At 44.3% G+C, this 16610-nt stretch overlaps 1 protein-coding gene and 2 long non-coding RNA genes across 3 annotated transcripts in view; 2 read left to right on the top strand and 1 right to left on the bottom strand.

Annotated features, from left to right (window-relative positions):
• Positions 1-7093, bottom strand: part of LOC308586929 — a 138139-nt gene extending 131046 nt beyond the window's left edge. Inside the window, exon 1 of the long non-coding RNA XR_014008136.1 lies at positions 7084-7093. This is a non-coding gene — a long non-coding RNA (uncharacterized lncRNA). The remainder of the gene's footprint in view (positions 1-7083) is intronic.
• The window catches only part of LOC308586948, a 562568-nt gene that overhangs the window by 432601 nt on the left and 113357 nt on the right, over positions 1-16610 (top strand). The gene's annotated exons all lie outside the window — the stretch shown is intronic.
• The window catches only part of TGFBR3 (transforming growth factor beta receptor 3), a 140712-nt gene that overhangs the window by 118356 nt on the left and 5746 nt on the right, over positions 1-16610 (top strand). Inside the window, exons 11-15 of the mRNA XM_081194006.1 lie at positions 72-212; positions 2142-2312; positions 8182-8478; positions 11388-11508; positions 16356-16397. Of these exons, the coding sequence (XP_081050132.1) occupies positions 72-212; positions 2142-2312; positions 8182-8478; positions 11388-11508; positions 16356-16397 (772 nt within the window). The remainder of the gene's footprint in view (positions 1-71; positions 213-2141; positions 2313-8181; positions 8479-11387; positions 11509-16355; positions 16398-16610) is intronic.

Below are 16610 nucleotides of genomic sequence, written 5' to 3'. Positions count from 1 at the left end.
GAGGTGGAACTCCTCCCCGAACAGTTTTGATAGAATGACAAATTTTCTACTCTTTTCTTTCTTTGTCAAAGATTGTTATCCATGTGCCGTCACCAATTGAGGCCAGTGGTTGGGCGGTTGACTATGAAGACATGGAATCAGGGGATAATGGGTTCCCTGGGGACACTGATGAAACAGACGTCGTCATTTCCAGCAGGACTGAAATTGTTCGGGTATGTAACAATTATCCACAGTCTGGCTGCATAAAGAAAATTTGGAACAGGGACGAAACTCACTATGATCTTGACTTCCAGAGTGTGGAGAAAATTGTCCCGGTGGTGCACAGGCAGTTGTGAGCTGAGACACAAACTTCTCCTGATGCTTATGCAGTATATGCCTTCATGTACCCCCCCCCCAAAAAAAAAAAATACCAGAGAAGCGCAGGAGCCAGAGGAAGCAAGCCCTTTTGCTTCCTTTTCAAAGCAGCTCTAGAGGCTTTCTGTCCATGCCCTTCTTGCATGGTGAGCAGTAACAACTACCCCATGATTTTATCATTTTTAATCCTTTATAAGCCTTTTGTCCTCTTCATTGTGTGCCCTAAGAACCTCAAAGCATGCCATGAGCCCATATTGATTTAGTCCTCCTTTCTGTCCCCCTTCCCTGCAAAAAAAAGCTGTCCATTGTTGGGCTCTGGAGGAAAGTGAGGACTCTTAAAGTTTCTGCTTTGTTCTGTGTACGTATTGTTGTAAATAAAAATATGCCCTTTTCCCTTATGGGGTATCCAAGAGCCCATATAGAGTCCTTACATAGGTTCCCTATTGGTAGGAGAAAATAACAGAGGCCAACCAGAGAATATTGAGAAGCAAAGCAGCTAGTAAGCTTGATCTTTATTGATCTGTTGCAACAGGGTACTCCCCTCAAACGCAGGAGAGGAAGAGGACCCAGAACAATGGCCTGCAAGGCCTTATAAAGACTTTTGAAATTCCCATTCTCCAGATCAAGACCACCCCCAGAAACATTATGCATACATCACAGAAGGGGTGTAACCTAAGACCACCCTTCAGATACATCCCACCTACATCACAGAAATTTAAATGTTGTTTTTCTCCTGTCACAGTTTATCTCCTGTCTGGCAAGTTGCTTGATTGGATTTCTGGGGAGCCTGGCCATTCTTTTGTAGTGGTAAAATACTTATTTCCTGGGCCAGGTCACAGGCTCACATCTTATTCAAACAGACACATCCTTGAGACAATGGGGAGGCTTTTCCAGGTTAACCTTGCAGAGAAAGGATTTGGTCAGTTTAGGAATCAAAATGGTTCAAGGTTGGCCTTCCTGTGCTGATCCATGTACGTGTGGTTATGAACGTTGCCATATATCTAAAACCATAAAATTCCTATCACAGTATAGACTAGATGGGGTGATTTTCTTTTATCATGAAAGTCAGAAATAGCCATGTTAGATTGCTGTAGAGGAGTGTGTGGGTTTTTTTGGGGGGGGGGTCATTGCAGTACCAGGCACGGGCAAATTAGAGAGCCAAACAAAACAGGAGGAAGGAATCACTTCTGAATCAAGCACTGGAGGAATAGTTGGGCCTTGGCAAAAACTTTGATTTTTCTATTTTTGTGAACCACTATTTATTTCCAAATATTGAAATAAACACTTCTATAGACTGGTCTATATCCTTTTATGTGAGTGTGCTGCAGCCGATTATTGTATGTATTGGCAAAACACTATGGGTGTAATTCAGTGTCGGGCTCCTCCAGTTGTTCTGTCTGCGCGAGCATTGCAGCTTGCCTGGTGGAACAATCCCACTTCTCCTCCCCCAACCCCCATAGAGCCCATTCCATGGGGTGCACAGGGGAAGGAGAGGAGGAATGCCCCATTGCACAAGCAGAAGTCATAGAATGGTAGATCAGAGTTGGAAGGACCTTGAGGATCCTCTAGTTCAGCCCCTTCAGTGTAGGAAAATGCAGCTGTCCCTTATGGGGATCAAACCTCTGACGTTGGTGTTATCAGCACTATGCTCTATCTAACTGAGCTATTTGAAGTCCCTACGCAAGACTTCACTGATGATGAATCCCTCTGTCCCTATGACTGCCCCACAGCCACAATGTTATTTCTCCTCTCTGCATCCTTAATTTGTTGTGTTTTGCTTGCTTTAGTTCAACTGCACATTCCATCAGCTGAAAGCTCCTAAATCTCCTAAGTACTATTCACCTGAATCGCGCATCGGCAACGTCACCTTCGGCATGGAACTTTACGAAACAGGCCTCTTCCGTACCCCAACCCAAGGGTTCTTCTCCGTTGCAGAGAACGGCCAGATTTTTGTTGAGGTAATGAACTGTGACAGAAATGGAAATCCATGAAATGTTCTCCGAGAACATGGGAGCTCGGCTAAGTCTGTTCTTGCCTGCCCTGAGCTGCAACTGCGCTGTCGCCTCAGGCAGACAGATGTATTCTCTTGCGGTTTCTGAAAAGGGAAATTGTAGAGATCATGAGAGAGGGGGGGGGAGAGAGAGAGAGAGAATGCTTTTTGTAGCAGAGACCAAAGACTCCTCTCAGCGTGGGCAAGCTCAATGCAAATACATGTGTCACCCTCGTCGAAACCTCTGGGAAAGAGCAGCCATTGAAGACGGTTGGCTCTTTGGCAAAGCACAATCAAAACATTTTTCTAACATTAGTACAAAGAGCCATCGGCAAAGCATAAGAATCCATTTTGTTTAGCAATGTGGCTTAATTCCACCTGCAAGAGAGCGATGTTATCTGTCCCAGACCTTAGGCGAAGCTGGATTGAGATCCAGATATTTATAATGCTGCCCTTCCCCCAATGAGTTCCCTGTTGCTGCCCACACCCTTGTATCCTCATATCAACCCTGGGAGATGGGTTAGGCCAAGAGCGAGAGGGACTGGGCTTTGCAGATGCAACCAACCCTAGTTTGGTTCTAACCATTACACCACACTGACTCTTGTGCTGTTGGAAAGTTCACACAGCTGCACTGAGCTAGAGAGACGACAGGTACAAGGCAATATACCAGATCTGGCTCCGCCCACTGTGGATTTGGGTGTGGAAGTACTTAACCAAGTATATGTCCTGCTCTTACTACTGTAAAGGTAAAGGTAAAGGGACCCCTGACCATTAGGTCCAGTCGTGGCCGACTCTGGGGTTGCGGCGCTCATCTCGCTTTATTGGCCGAGGGAACTGGCGTACAGCTTCCCGGTCATGTGGCCAGCACAACTAAGCCGCTTCTGGCGCACAGAAACGCCGTTTACATTCCTGCCGGAGCGGTACCTATTTATCTACTTGCACTTGATATGCTTTCGAACTGCTAGGTTGGCAGGAGCAGGGACCGAGACGGGAGCTCACCCCGTCGCAGGGATTCAAACCGCCGACCTTCTGATCGGCAAGTCCTAGGCTCTGTGGTTTAACCCACAGCGCCACCTGCGTCCCTTCTTACTACTGTACTTCCTTAAAAACTGGAATGGGACAAGTGTGCACGTGGAACAAGTGTTTGCACTGCTGTGGTCTTGACTCGCACTGGCTTAGTGATGTGCTCCCTGAATGTCTGATGTCTCCTTCATTTCCCATGTCTGACTGAACATCCCTACCCAGTCACACTACTTTTTTTAGTGCTCTCTCTCCTCTCTTTCTCATTAGAAAATAGACAGAAAAGACTCCAGGGAGTCGCTGAATGATGGGATTTTTATGAATATGACTGCGGGGGGGGGGGGGACAGACACTGCTAGGATACAGTTTTGGATTTTAGAGCTCAGAAAGAAATGGTGGAAGGGCTCTGCCTCCCTTGCAGTTGTGACCATCCTCCCATGATGGCCCCAGGGATAATCTCCCAGGCAGGCCCATGAAGTGGGGTTGGGCATCTGGGGACACTTGCCCCGGGCCTCAGAGGGATAAGTTGGCGGCCCTGCTGGGGGCCTGCCAGACTTACACTGTCATGTTTGAGTTTACAGCTTTATTCTAGCAAGACTCTCGCCCCGGGGCTCAGACCAGCTCCACACACAATTGTGACCCTTATTGGAAATCCCTTTAAATGCCATTAAATCCATTAGAAGGAAAATATTCACAGGAAGGACCGCTCCCACTTTTATGTTTGGGTGCACTTTTAGCTTACTATTATTACTATTACTACTACTACTACTACTACTACTACTACTATTTGTATACTGCCCTGTACCCACAGGTCTCATGGAGGTTCACAGGATAAAATCACAACCTAAAAGCATGAAATACACAATCAAAATAAAAATGTAAACAACCCAATAAACAACCCATTTACCTACAGTGGTACCCCGCAAGACGAACGCCTCGCAAGACGGAAAACCCGCTAGACGAAAGGGTTTTCCGTTTTGGAGGCGCTTCGCAAAACGAATTTCCCTATGGGCTTGCCTCGCAAGACGACAGCCCATAGGGAAATCTCCGTGACAGCGGGGAAGCGCAGCGCGTCTTCCCCACTGTCCTCGGACCTCCTCCCGCCGCGCGGCATCGGAACGAAGCTCCGATGCCGGGCGGGGGGGGGGGAACGCCTCCTCCCGCCGCGTGGCATCGGAACGAAGCTCCGATGCCGGGCGGGGGGGGGCGCCTCCTCCCCCCCCCCCGCGCGGCATCGGAACGAAGCTCCGATGCCGGGCGGGGGGGACGCCTCCTCCCCCCCCCCGCGCGGCATCGGAACGAAGCTCCGATGCCGGGCGGGGGGGAACGCCTCCTCCCCCCCGCGCGGCATCGGAACGAGGCTCCGATGCCGGGCGGGGGGGAACGCCTCCTCCCCCCCGCGCGGCATCGGAACGAAGCTCCGATGCCGGGCGGGGGGGGAACGCCTCCTCCCGCCGCGCGGCATCGGAACGAAGCTCCGATGCCGGGCGGGGGGGCGCCTCCTCCCGCCGCGCGGCATCGGAACGAAGCTCCGATGCCGGGCGGGGGGGGGGAACGCCTCCTCCCGCCGCACGGCATCGGATGGCTTTCCTGAAGACTTGGGGTGGGAGGAGGGTTTTCCTTCCCACCGCCAACATTCAGAATGCTGTTCTGAATGTTGGCGGCGGGGAGGAAAAACCCTCCTCCCACGCAAGCCCCGGGAACAGAGGGAAAGCGCTGCGCGCCTTCCCCTCTGTTCCCGTACCTGTCCTGAAGGCTTGCGGTGCGGAGAAAAGCCCTTCTCCGCACCGCCAGCCTGGCAAGCGGTTTCCCTAGGAACGCATTAATTGATTTTCAATGCATTCCTATGGGAAACCGTGCATCGCAAGACGAAAAAACCGCAAGACGAAGAGACTTGCGGAACGAATTAATTTTGTCTTGCGAGGCACCACTGTACTTGAATTGTTTCCTCAGCTTCCAGCTATACAAATTAGTTCTTTTGCCATTTGTGTATTGCGCCCCTCTCCCCCCACCCCCCGCTGTGGCATTTGCAGAGTTGTGTAATGCTGCTCTGGTACACCTCAGCCACCACTGTCTCCAGGCCCGAGATCAGGAGCGTGTACCACTGTGTCATGCAGCTAGCAATACTTTTGTGGGAGCAGTTGGAACGGCCCCTGGGGAGGAGCTGCATATTGGATGCCCTCTTCCCTGTCGCAGGAGCTCTAGTCCATCTTGCCATCAGCACCAACAATTTGTTGCATGGCAAATGGGATCTGCGTTCTCCCAGGCTTTGAATACGCTTGAATTTTGCTGGGACTCAGCTTCCGGCTCTGGCACAAAGAGTAGTGCCAGCACAATGGAGAATGTGTGTGGATTGTGCCCTAGGTCACAAAACTGAAGCAGCACTGAAACACACTTCGGATGGGCCGGGTGTTTTTTAAACAGTTTGTTTTTACACTACTAAAAACGGTAATTTCTTTTGTCATTATTGGATGAATCCCACTGACTCCAGATCTCCACTTGGCCCAACTGTTAGTTCGTTGGACAGATGTTCTAATTCTTTCATCACCTGTCCTGGCACAAGCTCTGTTTTCGTCTTTCTACACAGTGGAAAATTTATATCTGTGTCTGACATCTGTTCCCCATCCCACAGTGACAGAAATTATTTTTTTGTTTTGTTTTCAAAATGCTAGTCTCTACAGTCAATAAATTGTCCATGATATAATCTGCAAGAACTCGCTGTTTCTTTCCTCTGCACAAACACTTTGAACAGATTGGGTTTCTTTATTTACACGCAGTGCACCTCTGCTTCACTATCCCTGGCATAATGGCCTTTAATATGTGCTTTCGTCGGTTTCTTTTATTTTGAGAAAATTTGATTATTTAAATTTATAACCTGAATTGTCACAAGGGCAAAGTATTCGTAATAGCAATTTTATGTACAGTTCCTCTCACTGATGGGCCTACTATCTGTATGAGACAGAGTAGAAAGTTTGGGGCCAAAGTAAAAATTTAAAAGTTAAGTCAAATAATATGGAAGTAGGCCATTGGCAGTTGCCATTTTTTTTAAGGTAGTTTTGCCCCTTTAATAGCTGTATGAAGGCAAAAATCGACAGAGTGCACACCCCATATTTGCCTTTCAATGAGAGACCGTTCCAAGTAGTTCCCCATTGTAGTGTGGTACTCCAAGTAACTCTTAAACACAGAGGCAGCCAATGTGTTCCCCTCCAGAAGATGTTGGACTACAGCTCCCATCAGCCCCAGCCAGCATGGCCAAGGACCAGGGATGATGGGAGCTGTGGTCCAACAACATCCAGAAGGCCCCTTATTAGCTATACCTGCTATTTCAAATGGGTCGATAGCATGCAGTCTTCAGGCTCTTGTTTGCCCCTGTAAGAATACCGTGAGTTATAATAATAATAAAAAACAACTCACCATAAGTTTCTAACTCTTATTGTTGCCGAGAAGTGCTTAAAGAAAACAAGGAAGCAAGTAAATATAGGCTAAAACCTGTTAAGTGTTATGCACTGCCATCCTAAGCAACTTTACTCAAGTGCCGCTGTGCTCAATAAGGCACACTTACTCCCTAGTTAGTGTGTTTAGGATTGCAGCCAAAAGCTGTCATAATTTCTAAATCCTATGTCTCAAGTTTCCTTGAGGATGAAGTGGGTTTTCTCTTCAGTTTTCCAAAGTAACGTTTTTTATTTTATTTTTTTTGAAAAACTGCCATTTTTTTAAACAATAGTTGGGCATCTCATGTGGCATGTCAAATACCCATGCCAACTAGTTATCCTTAGCAGCAACCATCTGTCTTGTATTCTGATTCCAACATAGAGCTTAAGGCTGATTAAAGTGCCCTTTCCTCTAGGTGCTCTTCCCTGGATGTCTAGTATATGAAGGTAATTTCATATTCAGAGCACATCTGGCACCATAATTACAATGGTATGGTTTCACTGTTGGGTGTAGCTCCAATACAACTGCCATTCCTCAGGCAGTGTTGGGGTATTTGGGGTGGTATGGAATCAGTTGTCAAGGCACAGTCACTACATTAGCACATCACATGAAGCCATGCTTGTTTTAACCATGGTTTGTTAGACAACCTAGGATAAGTCTATCTGACAGACAAAATGACCGTAGCTTGTTTTGCCTACGTTTGTTATGTTTCTTGCCTTGCACCTCCCTAGTCATGTGAGCCTCTGGAAAGGGCCACCAAAACAAACCAGGATTAAGCGAAGTTCTGACATTACATGAAGCCGTGGTTAATGTAAGCCAAAATCCATAACCAATCTTCAGGCTCTGGTGTGCCGAACACAAACAAGCCATAGTTGGCTGCAGTGGGTTTAGATATACAGATAAACCAAAATGAAGCTAAACAAGCCATGGCTTAGGGTTATGTGTTAACCAGGCCAGTGCAAGGTTAGTGTGTGTCAAACACACCTAACCTAATCTCTGCTTTTTATATATTGCTACAATCCCTTTTATTGGACTCCTAGCATGAATAAGTTTGATTGCATTGTGCCATTCAAATGTGTTTACAGACACCTTGATTTAGAAAGGTTGTTAGTGCTAAGAAATCATTTCAAATGCAACAACTTTTTCACCGTGCTTCCGCATTCTGCTATTTATAAAGTGGAGATTAGGCAAAGGTGGAAATGTTTTCACTGGAATTTCCAGGTAGGTCCAAAGAACCAAATGCCTATAAGCCAAGGCTAGCAATCTCTGATTTACTTTTCTACTGTTATCACACCTGCACTGCAAAGCATTAAAAATGTTGATATTTCTAAGAAAAAGCCAAATGTAACATATTAATTACAAATTCTGTTTTCTTCCTGCTGCAGATTTCTGTGACCAAGGCTGAAAAATCCCTGAGCTTTGCAATCCAAACCTGCTTTATTTCTCCACATTCATACCCTGATAAGATGTCGGAGTACACCATTATTGAAAACATTTGTCCCAAAGATGAATCCGTAACATTCTACAACACCCCAGCTAATTTTCCAATGCAAAATGCGCAAATGGACAGAAAGCGGTTTAGCTTTATGTTTAGGTCCGTATTCAACACTTCGCTTCTCTTTCTTCATTGTGAGGTGACTTTGTGCACAAAGAAAGAAAAATATACTCAAGAGCTGGCCAAGGTCAGTATTTGATAAATTTCCTTAAGATTTAGACCACTCAGCTTGCATTTAACATGGAAGACTGTGGCCATGTTGGGCCTAAACTGAAAGACACAAATGTAGGTTAAAGACTTCTAGGGTTGATCCAACAGCTATAGACTAGTACCTATATGATTGAGGTATAGCACGGAGGGATCGCTAAGAAAACCAATTAAGTAGGGTTGCTATGTTCCCCAAAATGAGAAAATCAGGACAAAGTTGTTGAGGTTTTTTGTTTGTTTGTTTGTTTGGTCAAAGTTGTTGAGCCCTGGTTGCCATACGTCTGGATTTTGCCAATTCTGCAGAAATACGCCTGGATGCCATTTTTGCAGCCCTATTCCCAGATGTGTCGAGGGGAAACCCAGACGTATGGCAGCCCTAAATTAAGATGAGTACAGTAGTAAAACAAGGCTCGGGTATACTTCTTCAGAGGGGTGAGGAAGTGGTAACTGCCCAGTCTTATAATCTGACAGAATCAGCTGCTGTAAAAACGGTGACAGCATCGGTCGCCATCTAGATATGACACATCTGCTTTGCATCAGGGTGTGGCATGTCATGCCAGGACACAGAAGCTAAGCATTGGTTTATTTAAGGGAAATCAGTTAACAGTTACACAAGGAAAGGCAAATGTAATGATATAGCTTGCTTGCTTGCAAAATTATTTTGCTTGCTTGCAGAAATTATTGGCCCATTATTGGCTCACATAACACTAAGCCAGCACAAATGCAAGGGTTTCCAGAGTGAAGATTGTGGCAGAGCCATGGTTTGACTGAGCGTTACATGCTCACCTGGTCACCGAAAGAGAAATTGGCGAAAGGATTCCTTTTTGGACCGTTTTTACAGCAGCTTTTCATTTTAGTCATGTTGGCAAATAAAGTTTTTTGTTTAAGAAGCTAAGCTTTCCAGAATAATCACGTGAAGCTATATTTCTGGGATCTCAGGCTGTTAAAACATAGAGGTGTGACTTCATATGATGGGAATTTAGTTTCCTGAAGGCATTTTGGCTGACACAGACGACTGCTTAAGGGGAAATGTCACTTCTGCAGCAAATCTTTACATTGGAATTGTGGCTGCCAGGAACCCTTTGGCCCCCTCGCGTAACAATAGGTTGCTGTTGTTGCTATAGAATATTTTCCTTTTTCTAAATGCTGCATATACATGTGGAATAGGACCATATTATTTTATCCCTATACTAAAGATAAAGAGCTGAAGCTGTGAGTTAGTTGCGTCCCTATGTTTGACCAGTAAATTCGAACTGAGCACTTGCAAGCTCACAGCTCATTCTCCTAACCAATGTTCTAGCTCTCCATAAAATATGGTGACTGAAGCTTTTGTGCCTAAAGTGTCACAGGTACATGTAAGTATGTATTCTAGATATAAATGTAAGCATGTCCCTCCACCGCAGCAACCCCAAAATAATGTAGCAGTCAACCATATATAAATATTAATACATTTATGAATGATTGCAATTAGCAGCATTGGGAGAGTATTTATTGAGTTTTTCCCTGTGAGAACTGCTGTGGCTCTTGACAGCACGATGAGCGTTTTCTACTAAATGGTTACAGGTGATAAACAGAATTTGCTTTCCACTACAGGAGTGGTCTAGATATATTAAATGCTCATGGCATTAGCTGTAAACAATGCATTAGCATTAATTTTCCAGATCCTGCTGGGATATAATAACACTATTGTTTTTGAAATTCCATGTGTGAATTATTAGGTTGACCTGACTTATGAGGATTTTGAAGGGAAATAGATGAGTGTTTTGACTTGTTTTCTGCATTCCTTTTATTGCTTATCCTGCATTTGCATAGAAAATTCATTGCTATGGAAGTATTCAGCATATCTGTGTGGAGAAGGGATTTTTTTTCCTGAGGAGGAAAGCTTTTCATTTGTTTTAAGTGGATAAGATCACCCTTTCTCAAATAAGTATACTTGGATATCAATCTTCTCTGGTTGTGTCATTTGGTAGAATTTGTCATAGGAGTGGGACCCTGACATTGTGAGTTTCTCTGCCCTTAAGTAACATCAGTAGCTTTAGCTGGCAAAGATTTGGGGGGGGGGCGCGTAAAATATCCCTGCCCTGACTTGCATAGTAAACTGTGCAAAAACAAGATGCTGACAGGAAGCAGGGGACAGAACACTTTCTAAGATAAGGTCAAGGTCAAGGACCCCTGGACAGTTAAGTCCAGTCAAAGGCAACTATGGGGTGCGGCACTCATCTCGCTTTCAGGCTGAGGGAGCCGGCGTTTGTCCGCAGACAGCTTTCCGGGTCATGTGGCCAGCATGACTAAACCGCTTCTGGCGCAACGGGATACTGTGACAAGTGCCAGAGTGCAAGGAAACACTTTCCGCCACAGCGGTACCTATTTATCTGCTTGCATTGGTGTGCTTTCAAACTGCTGGGTTGGCTGGGAAAGAGCAACGGGAGCTCACCCCATTGCACGGATTCAAACTGCCGACTTTCCAATCGGCAAGCCCAAGAGGTTCAGTGGTTTAGACCACAGCGCCACCACATCCCAGAATGCTTTCTACAGCATTGCTAAAGCAACATCTGGACCAGTTTCTTAATTGGGCACAGAAAAAGCTACACCAGTAGCCCTATCACAAGATTGCATTGCATGGAGGAGAACCTTGGCAACCTCGATGACTGATGGGTCTTCTAAATAATCTAAATATTGAGGCAGTGTTTACATCTTGAAATGCAGCTGCTGGGGCTTCCTTGGAGTATGATTACCGTGACTTGGGGTTGTGATAATACTTTGTTGACTATTCCTTAAACATCTCTGACTGCTGCTGATAGCGAAGCAGCTGTGCGCCTATTCTGATAATGTAGCAGTTTCAAATGAGTCCCTGATCTCACAAGCCACATGTTCTCTTCATCCCTCTAGTGCATCCCTCCTGATGAAGCCTGCAGCTTTCTTAGTGTTGATATGATCCTAGCAATGATGCAGAATAAGAAAACCTTCACCAAACCCCTTGCTGTGATATCTCATAAAGAGAAGCCAGAAGGTACTGAATACATTTTGAATCTATTAACAAAAGTGCATTTCATTAGACAATATGTTAATACTTGATTTAATGTTTTTTCTCTCTTTTTTTTTTAAAAAAAGGCTCCAGGCACATAGAGTTTTGTTACATGGCGTTATTGTTCCCAGGCTACAGGGCGCCATCATCTTTGAGCGCTAACATTTGCTTGCTCTTTTATCTCCCATACATATTTATGAAAATACAGTTTGGCTGGGAAAGAAACGCATTTCTGATGCTTTAGAACAATATGGGATTTGTAAACATTAAATAATTCTGTGCAATTGCTTCCAGCAGTTCATTATTGCTGAGGCCCCTAAAACTTGTATGTAAATATTTATTTAGGCATCATAATTACATTGAAACTTCTAATGTATTAAAAATATTAAAGGATGGTACAGTATATTTTTGGTAATATACCGGTACGGTATATTCTTGTAAAGTAGGCAGCCACAGGGAGCATGGCTTCACCAGCCAGAGCCTAGACAGTCTCCACATTTTTTCTCCCTATAGGAAAATGAGCTGCTTTTGAAACGAGCTGGGGACTTTCAAAAGCAATTTTGTGTGATGCAGGGTGTGATTCAAATAAAATAATTTAAAAGATATTCAGCCCTTGAGCCCTTCTAAATAGTTATTTGGATCCTGTCCACTGTGTGCAAGTGGGGGCTATTACAGTGGGCAAGTAGTTTATCGTCTTCTCCTGCACACACTTTTCCCACAAGCCAAGTGCCGTTTATGTGTAAGACCTCAGCCTGTTTGGAGTTGCGAAAGGTAAGTATTGGGATAATGCATTTTAAATGTTCTGATTGTCCTTTGTGGTTGGTGTGGCCTCAAAGGGAAAAATAACTGTTATGTCAAATTGTTCACCAGTGGACTCATGCTTCAGGGCCTTTCTTCAATTTTTATTTTTATTTTTTATAAATTTTTTGCCATAATTGACCATCTGTGGGTTGTTCAGGGAATAATTTGTCCTGCTTTGTATGTTAGAATGTCTATAGCCTCCACCTGCTTGTCCTAAAATCGTCCCATTGCAGGGCAGGAGTGTGGGACTTGCTGTCATGACCTCCAGGACTGAGGCCAATTTTCTATACCACCAATTTTGATAATTTAAGTTAATCCTTTTGTTCCATTCACTTGAAAGGCACTTTGGTGATGTCACTCAGAACTTAGATTCCAACTGGGTCTGTTGCCTGATTAAAGGAAACTTACCAACTTTGCTGATTTAGTTGATTAGTCAGTCAGTTAAATCTGCACACATTTGCATATGAATAATGCCATATTTTCCTGGAAGTCCCATTTGTTTCATTCTAAAGAAGGAGGGGAACATAGCACTGTGAAATATAGCACCGAAACTCTGTCCACAGATACATCTTACTTATTCTAAGCATAGTTGAATTGTTACTTCAAGATCCCATTCTTTTACCACTGCTTTGTCCCAAACATAAAATGGTCTGGAAAGAAGGCAGCGCATTCCTGCAATTGGAGGAAAATTGTGACTTGTCATCACCTTGGCCTGAAAGCTATGGAAAAACTACTTTGCCACCTGTCAGTTTCATTAACTCATAGTGGGATCGATACCAATATGTCCTTTATGAAACAGAATATCATTTTTACTCGAATGCAGTGCACCTTTTTTGGCCAAATTGCTCCACCAAAATTAGGGTGCGCATTAGATTTGATGGCGCATTTACATACGCCAGCAAATACTTTTTTGGTTTCAAGGTTTTGAAAACGGAGGTGCGCATTTGATTTGATGGCACGCTAGATTTGCGTAAATACGCTACATAATTTTGACACATGATCTCTCTCATAATATACATTCTTTTCCGGTTCTAGAATCCTTGCAGCTATTTAGCTTCCAGCATTTCAGATGGGCAAAAATGCAGCGTTTGTGTGGGTAGAACTGACGAGAATGGTAAAGGGACTCTTGTCTTCCTCACTTTGCTCTTGCTCTGTCTTTCAAAACGACAGCATCAAATCATCTTGACATATGGAAACTGCTAATTTACTATTTATCCGAACTTGCCAGAGATCTGAAAAACTGGAGGAGCCATAGATTCGTATTAGTCTTAAAAATATCCCAAGTGTGATTGTTTACTGGCATGTATGGGGTATTAGGGAGGGGTAGTACATCTGATAGGGGACACGTCATGCTCCTTCAGGGATAGTTTAACCACCTTTGGTCCCCATTCTGCACTCAGCTCTTACCTGTGGCTCCTAGAAGCTGTCAGCATGCAACAGCAGCCACACCCTATTGTATTCCATGTTTACACTATGGCAGCGCTTGAATGTGGAACGTGATTGACAGGGGAAGGCGGCTATAAATAGATTTTATTTTTTTAGACATTGAAAAGAGGAAGACAGGTCAGAAATGTAGGGGTACAAATTGCATGCGTTTGCAAAAATCAATATCAATTCTTTGTATGGTAAACGGTGGAGAAATAACCATTAACAGTATAGTCCTCTGTGCAAAATATCCTTTCCTTGGTCCCCTTTGACAACAGCAGCAGCAGGGATGCATATTTAAACTTATTTTTAAGACCTCTCAGTAAGCATCAGCCTTGCCTGCTCTTGTTTAGTGTTCACATGGCAGTTTAATTAGAGGGTTTCCGTGGTTTCGCTTGGAGATCAAAATCTTTCAATTGCATGCTAGGGCTGTTTGAAATTCTGGAATGCTTTCCAGGGAGATTTAAAAGCCGAGGATCAGCACTCCTTTAACCTCAGTCCTGCCGAGCGTGCTTTTTGGACGTTTCGGCAGTTCATGGGACACTGTAGAGCATTGCTTGGGGGACTTTGAGGAGCAACTGTTTCTGTTTAGCAGCATGAGGCTGCGCTGAGTCTTGCAGCTTTTTCTTTTCTTTTGGTCTTAACGCAAATGAATCCAACTGAGGATAATGCCAAAATATTTGATCTCCAAACAGTAGAATTAAAAATGCATGGCTGTTTAAGTCTTTCTAGGCCTGCTCTGCAGTCTTCCATTGATTTCAATAACTGGAACAATCCACTTGGGGATGGATAGTAACTTGGGTGGCAATTCTGACTCGCGAAGGAATCTAGTGCTGGGCTTTTTCAGTTCCTTGCTATTTTTAAATGTATTTTGCAACTAGATAAGAAGACAATAGTGTGATACAGAACATGGTGCACAGAGGTCAGGCTGGATTAATTGTGAAATGTTTGGTGGAACGAGTCCTGGAATTTTTCAGCTGTCCAGCGTGGTGGGCAATAGCGTATGGATAATGTTTCTTCGTTGGCGTGCATCTTCTCTATCCTGAATCAAAGCATCCTTTCTTGGGGTTAACTGCCCTTGTAAACGAACAGCAAGCCGGCGGGAAACGAATGGTATTAGGTCTGCAAAACTCCTAAACAAGAGCATTTACATCTCCAAGAAGTTGATTATCATCTACTTTGATGCAAAGCAGGCCAGCTATTGTGTGTAGTGTTGTACTGTATTACTGGATCCATTCCTGTTAGATCTGCACCAGAAGCCAGGCTTGAAGGCTCTGTAGACAGGGAGTCGGAACAGAACGTCCAGTTCAGGATGTCTGCAGTCCTCCGCAAGTCACACACGTGACACCCGTTAGTACTGATGGGGTGGTATGTCGCATGTCTGGGAGAAAACAAACCCTGCCAGGTTTTGTTCTACAATGCTGTTTGCTGCAGGCTCAGCTCCCTGCTTTGTGGAACCAGATCCCAATGGAATTGGGTTTGGTCCCTCTGACACAGAGCCGGCCCATGGCTTTCTTTTAACCATCCACTTTTGCAGGATTCCTGCATCCTAGTATTTCTCATTCCACACTGCAGCGGTGAACACATGTGAGATGATACGGGATGTTAGCAAATAATTTTGTAATGCAATTAAATAATCACATTGCAGCGGAGCAAAAACAATGCAGGAACTTTGATAAATTGGCACCTCTCGTAGGTGGAAAATGAAAGACAGCTGTTGCTGTGATGGTCACCTATTGAACAGTTTCCATAACACAAGGAACAACAATAATTCCCTTAATACAAAGGAAGCTCCTTTCCTTTAAGCGTGAGAATTTTCAATTATTTCCATCATTTTCAATCATTTCCTTGCTTATCCACATAAATGCTGAATTAACTCCTTAAAAAACAAAATTAAAAGTCTGCCAAGTCTAATATATGCAAGGCTACCTTGTCTCCTACTGCATTCTTTCCACTTTAAGGATTCCTTCTCTTCGAAGCATGTTCAGTCACACTCCCCAGGATTGACAAAACAACTCATGTTGAGGGTTGTTGTTTTTTAATAGGACAAATAAATTTAGGCTACAGCAAGGTTTATTTGAAAAGTTGTAGGATCACAGTGAGCAGGGAGGTGGCGCTGCAAGGAATGATGTGTCCCATTGTTCTTCACAAATTGTCTCGCCCTTATTCTCCGCAGATAAACAGTATTGTGTGGGTTGTCCATTATGTAATAGGTATGGATTGCCGCTCAAAGCCTGTTATGCTTAGAAAGAGCAAGGTGCATGAGGCTCCTGCTCCTGCACACAGGAAATGAATAAGATGGTGGTCCCAAATCCATCATCAACTGGAAGGAGATGCCAGAAAAAGGGGATGAAGAGCTGTTGTAGGAGAAAACAAATAGCAACTCGGTGGAGATGCTTTCACACCACCTGCTAAACCTATGTAACACCGCTGTATGCACGTTTTGAGAGGGAACTTGGTTTTCTCCTTATACACCCTAATCCAGGCTGAATCAGTTCTGACTGGGTTTCATAATATATTGCAGACTCTGCATTGGAATTGCTGATGTAGTGTATAAAATTTGCTGAAGCGAGGATCATTCATCTCTCTCTCTCTTTTTTTAACAGATAAACCTCCTTCTTACTCGAAACCTCCTGAAGGATTAGCACGTAAGTTAAACATGCCTCTCTCTTCTCCAGCAATACACCAGAGCGTTCTGGTGGTAAAGTTACAAACTGCTAATCAACTGAAATCTTTGACTTCATAAGGCGTTCATTTGCATTTTAAAGGACGTAGAATCAAATGCAATTACTTGCGTGTCTGTATTATCTATCACCAGAGAGGGATCCCACTGGTGTTTAGTCCTGAAGCTATTCACAACA

The sequence above is a fragment of the Podarcis bocagei genome (genome assembly GCF_964188305.1).
Source record: "Podarcis bocagei genome assembly, chromosome: 5".
Taxonomy (NCBI): Eukaryota; Metazoa; Chordata; class Lepidosauria; order Squamata; family Lacertidae; genus Podarcis; species Podarcis bocagei.
This window is presented reverse-complemented; position numbering and strand designations above follow the sequence as displayed.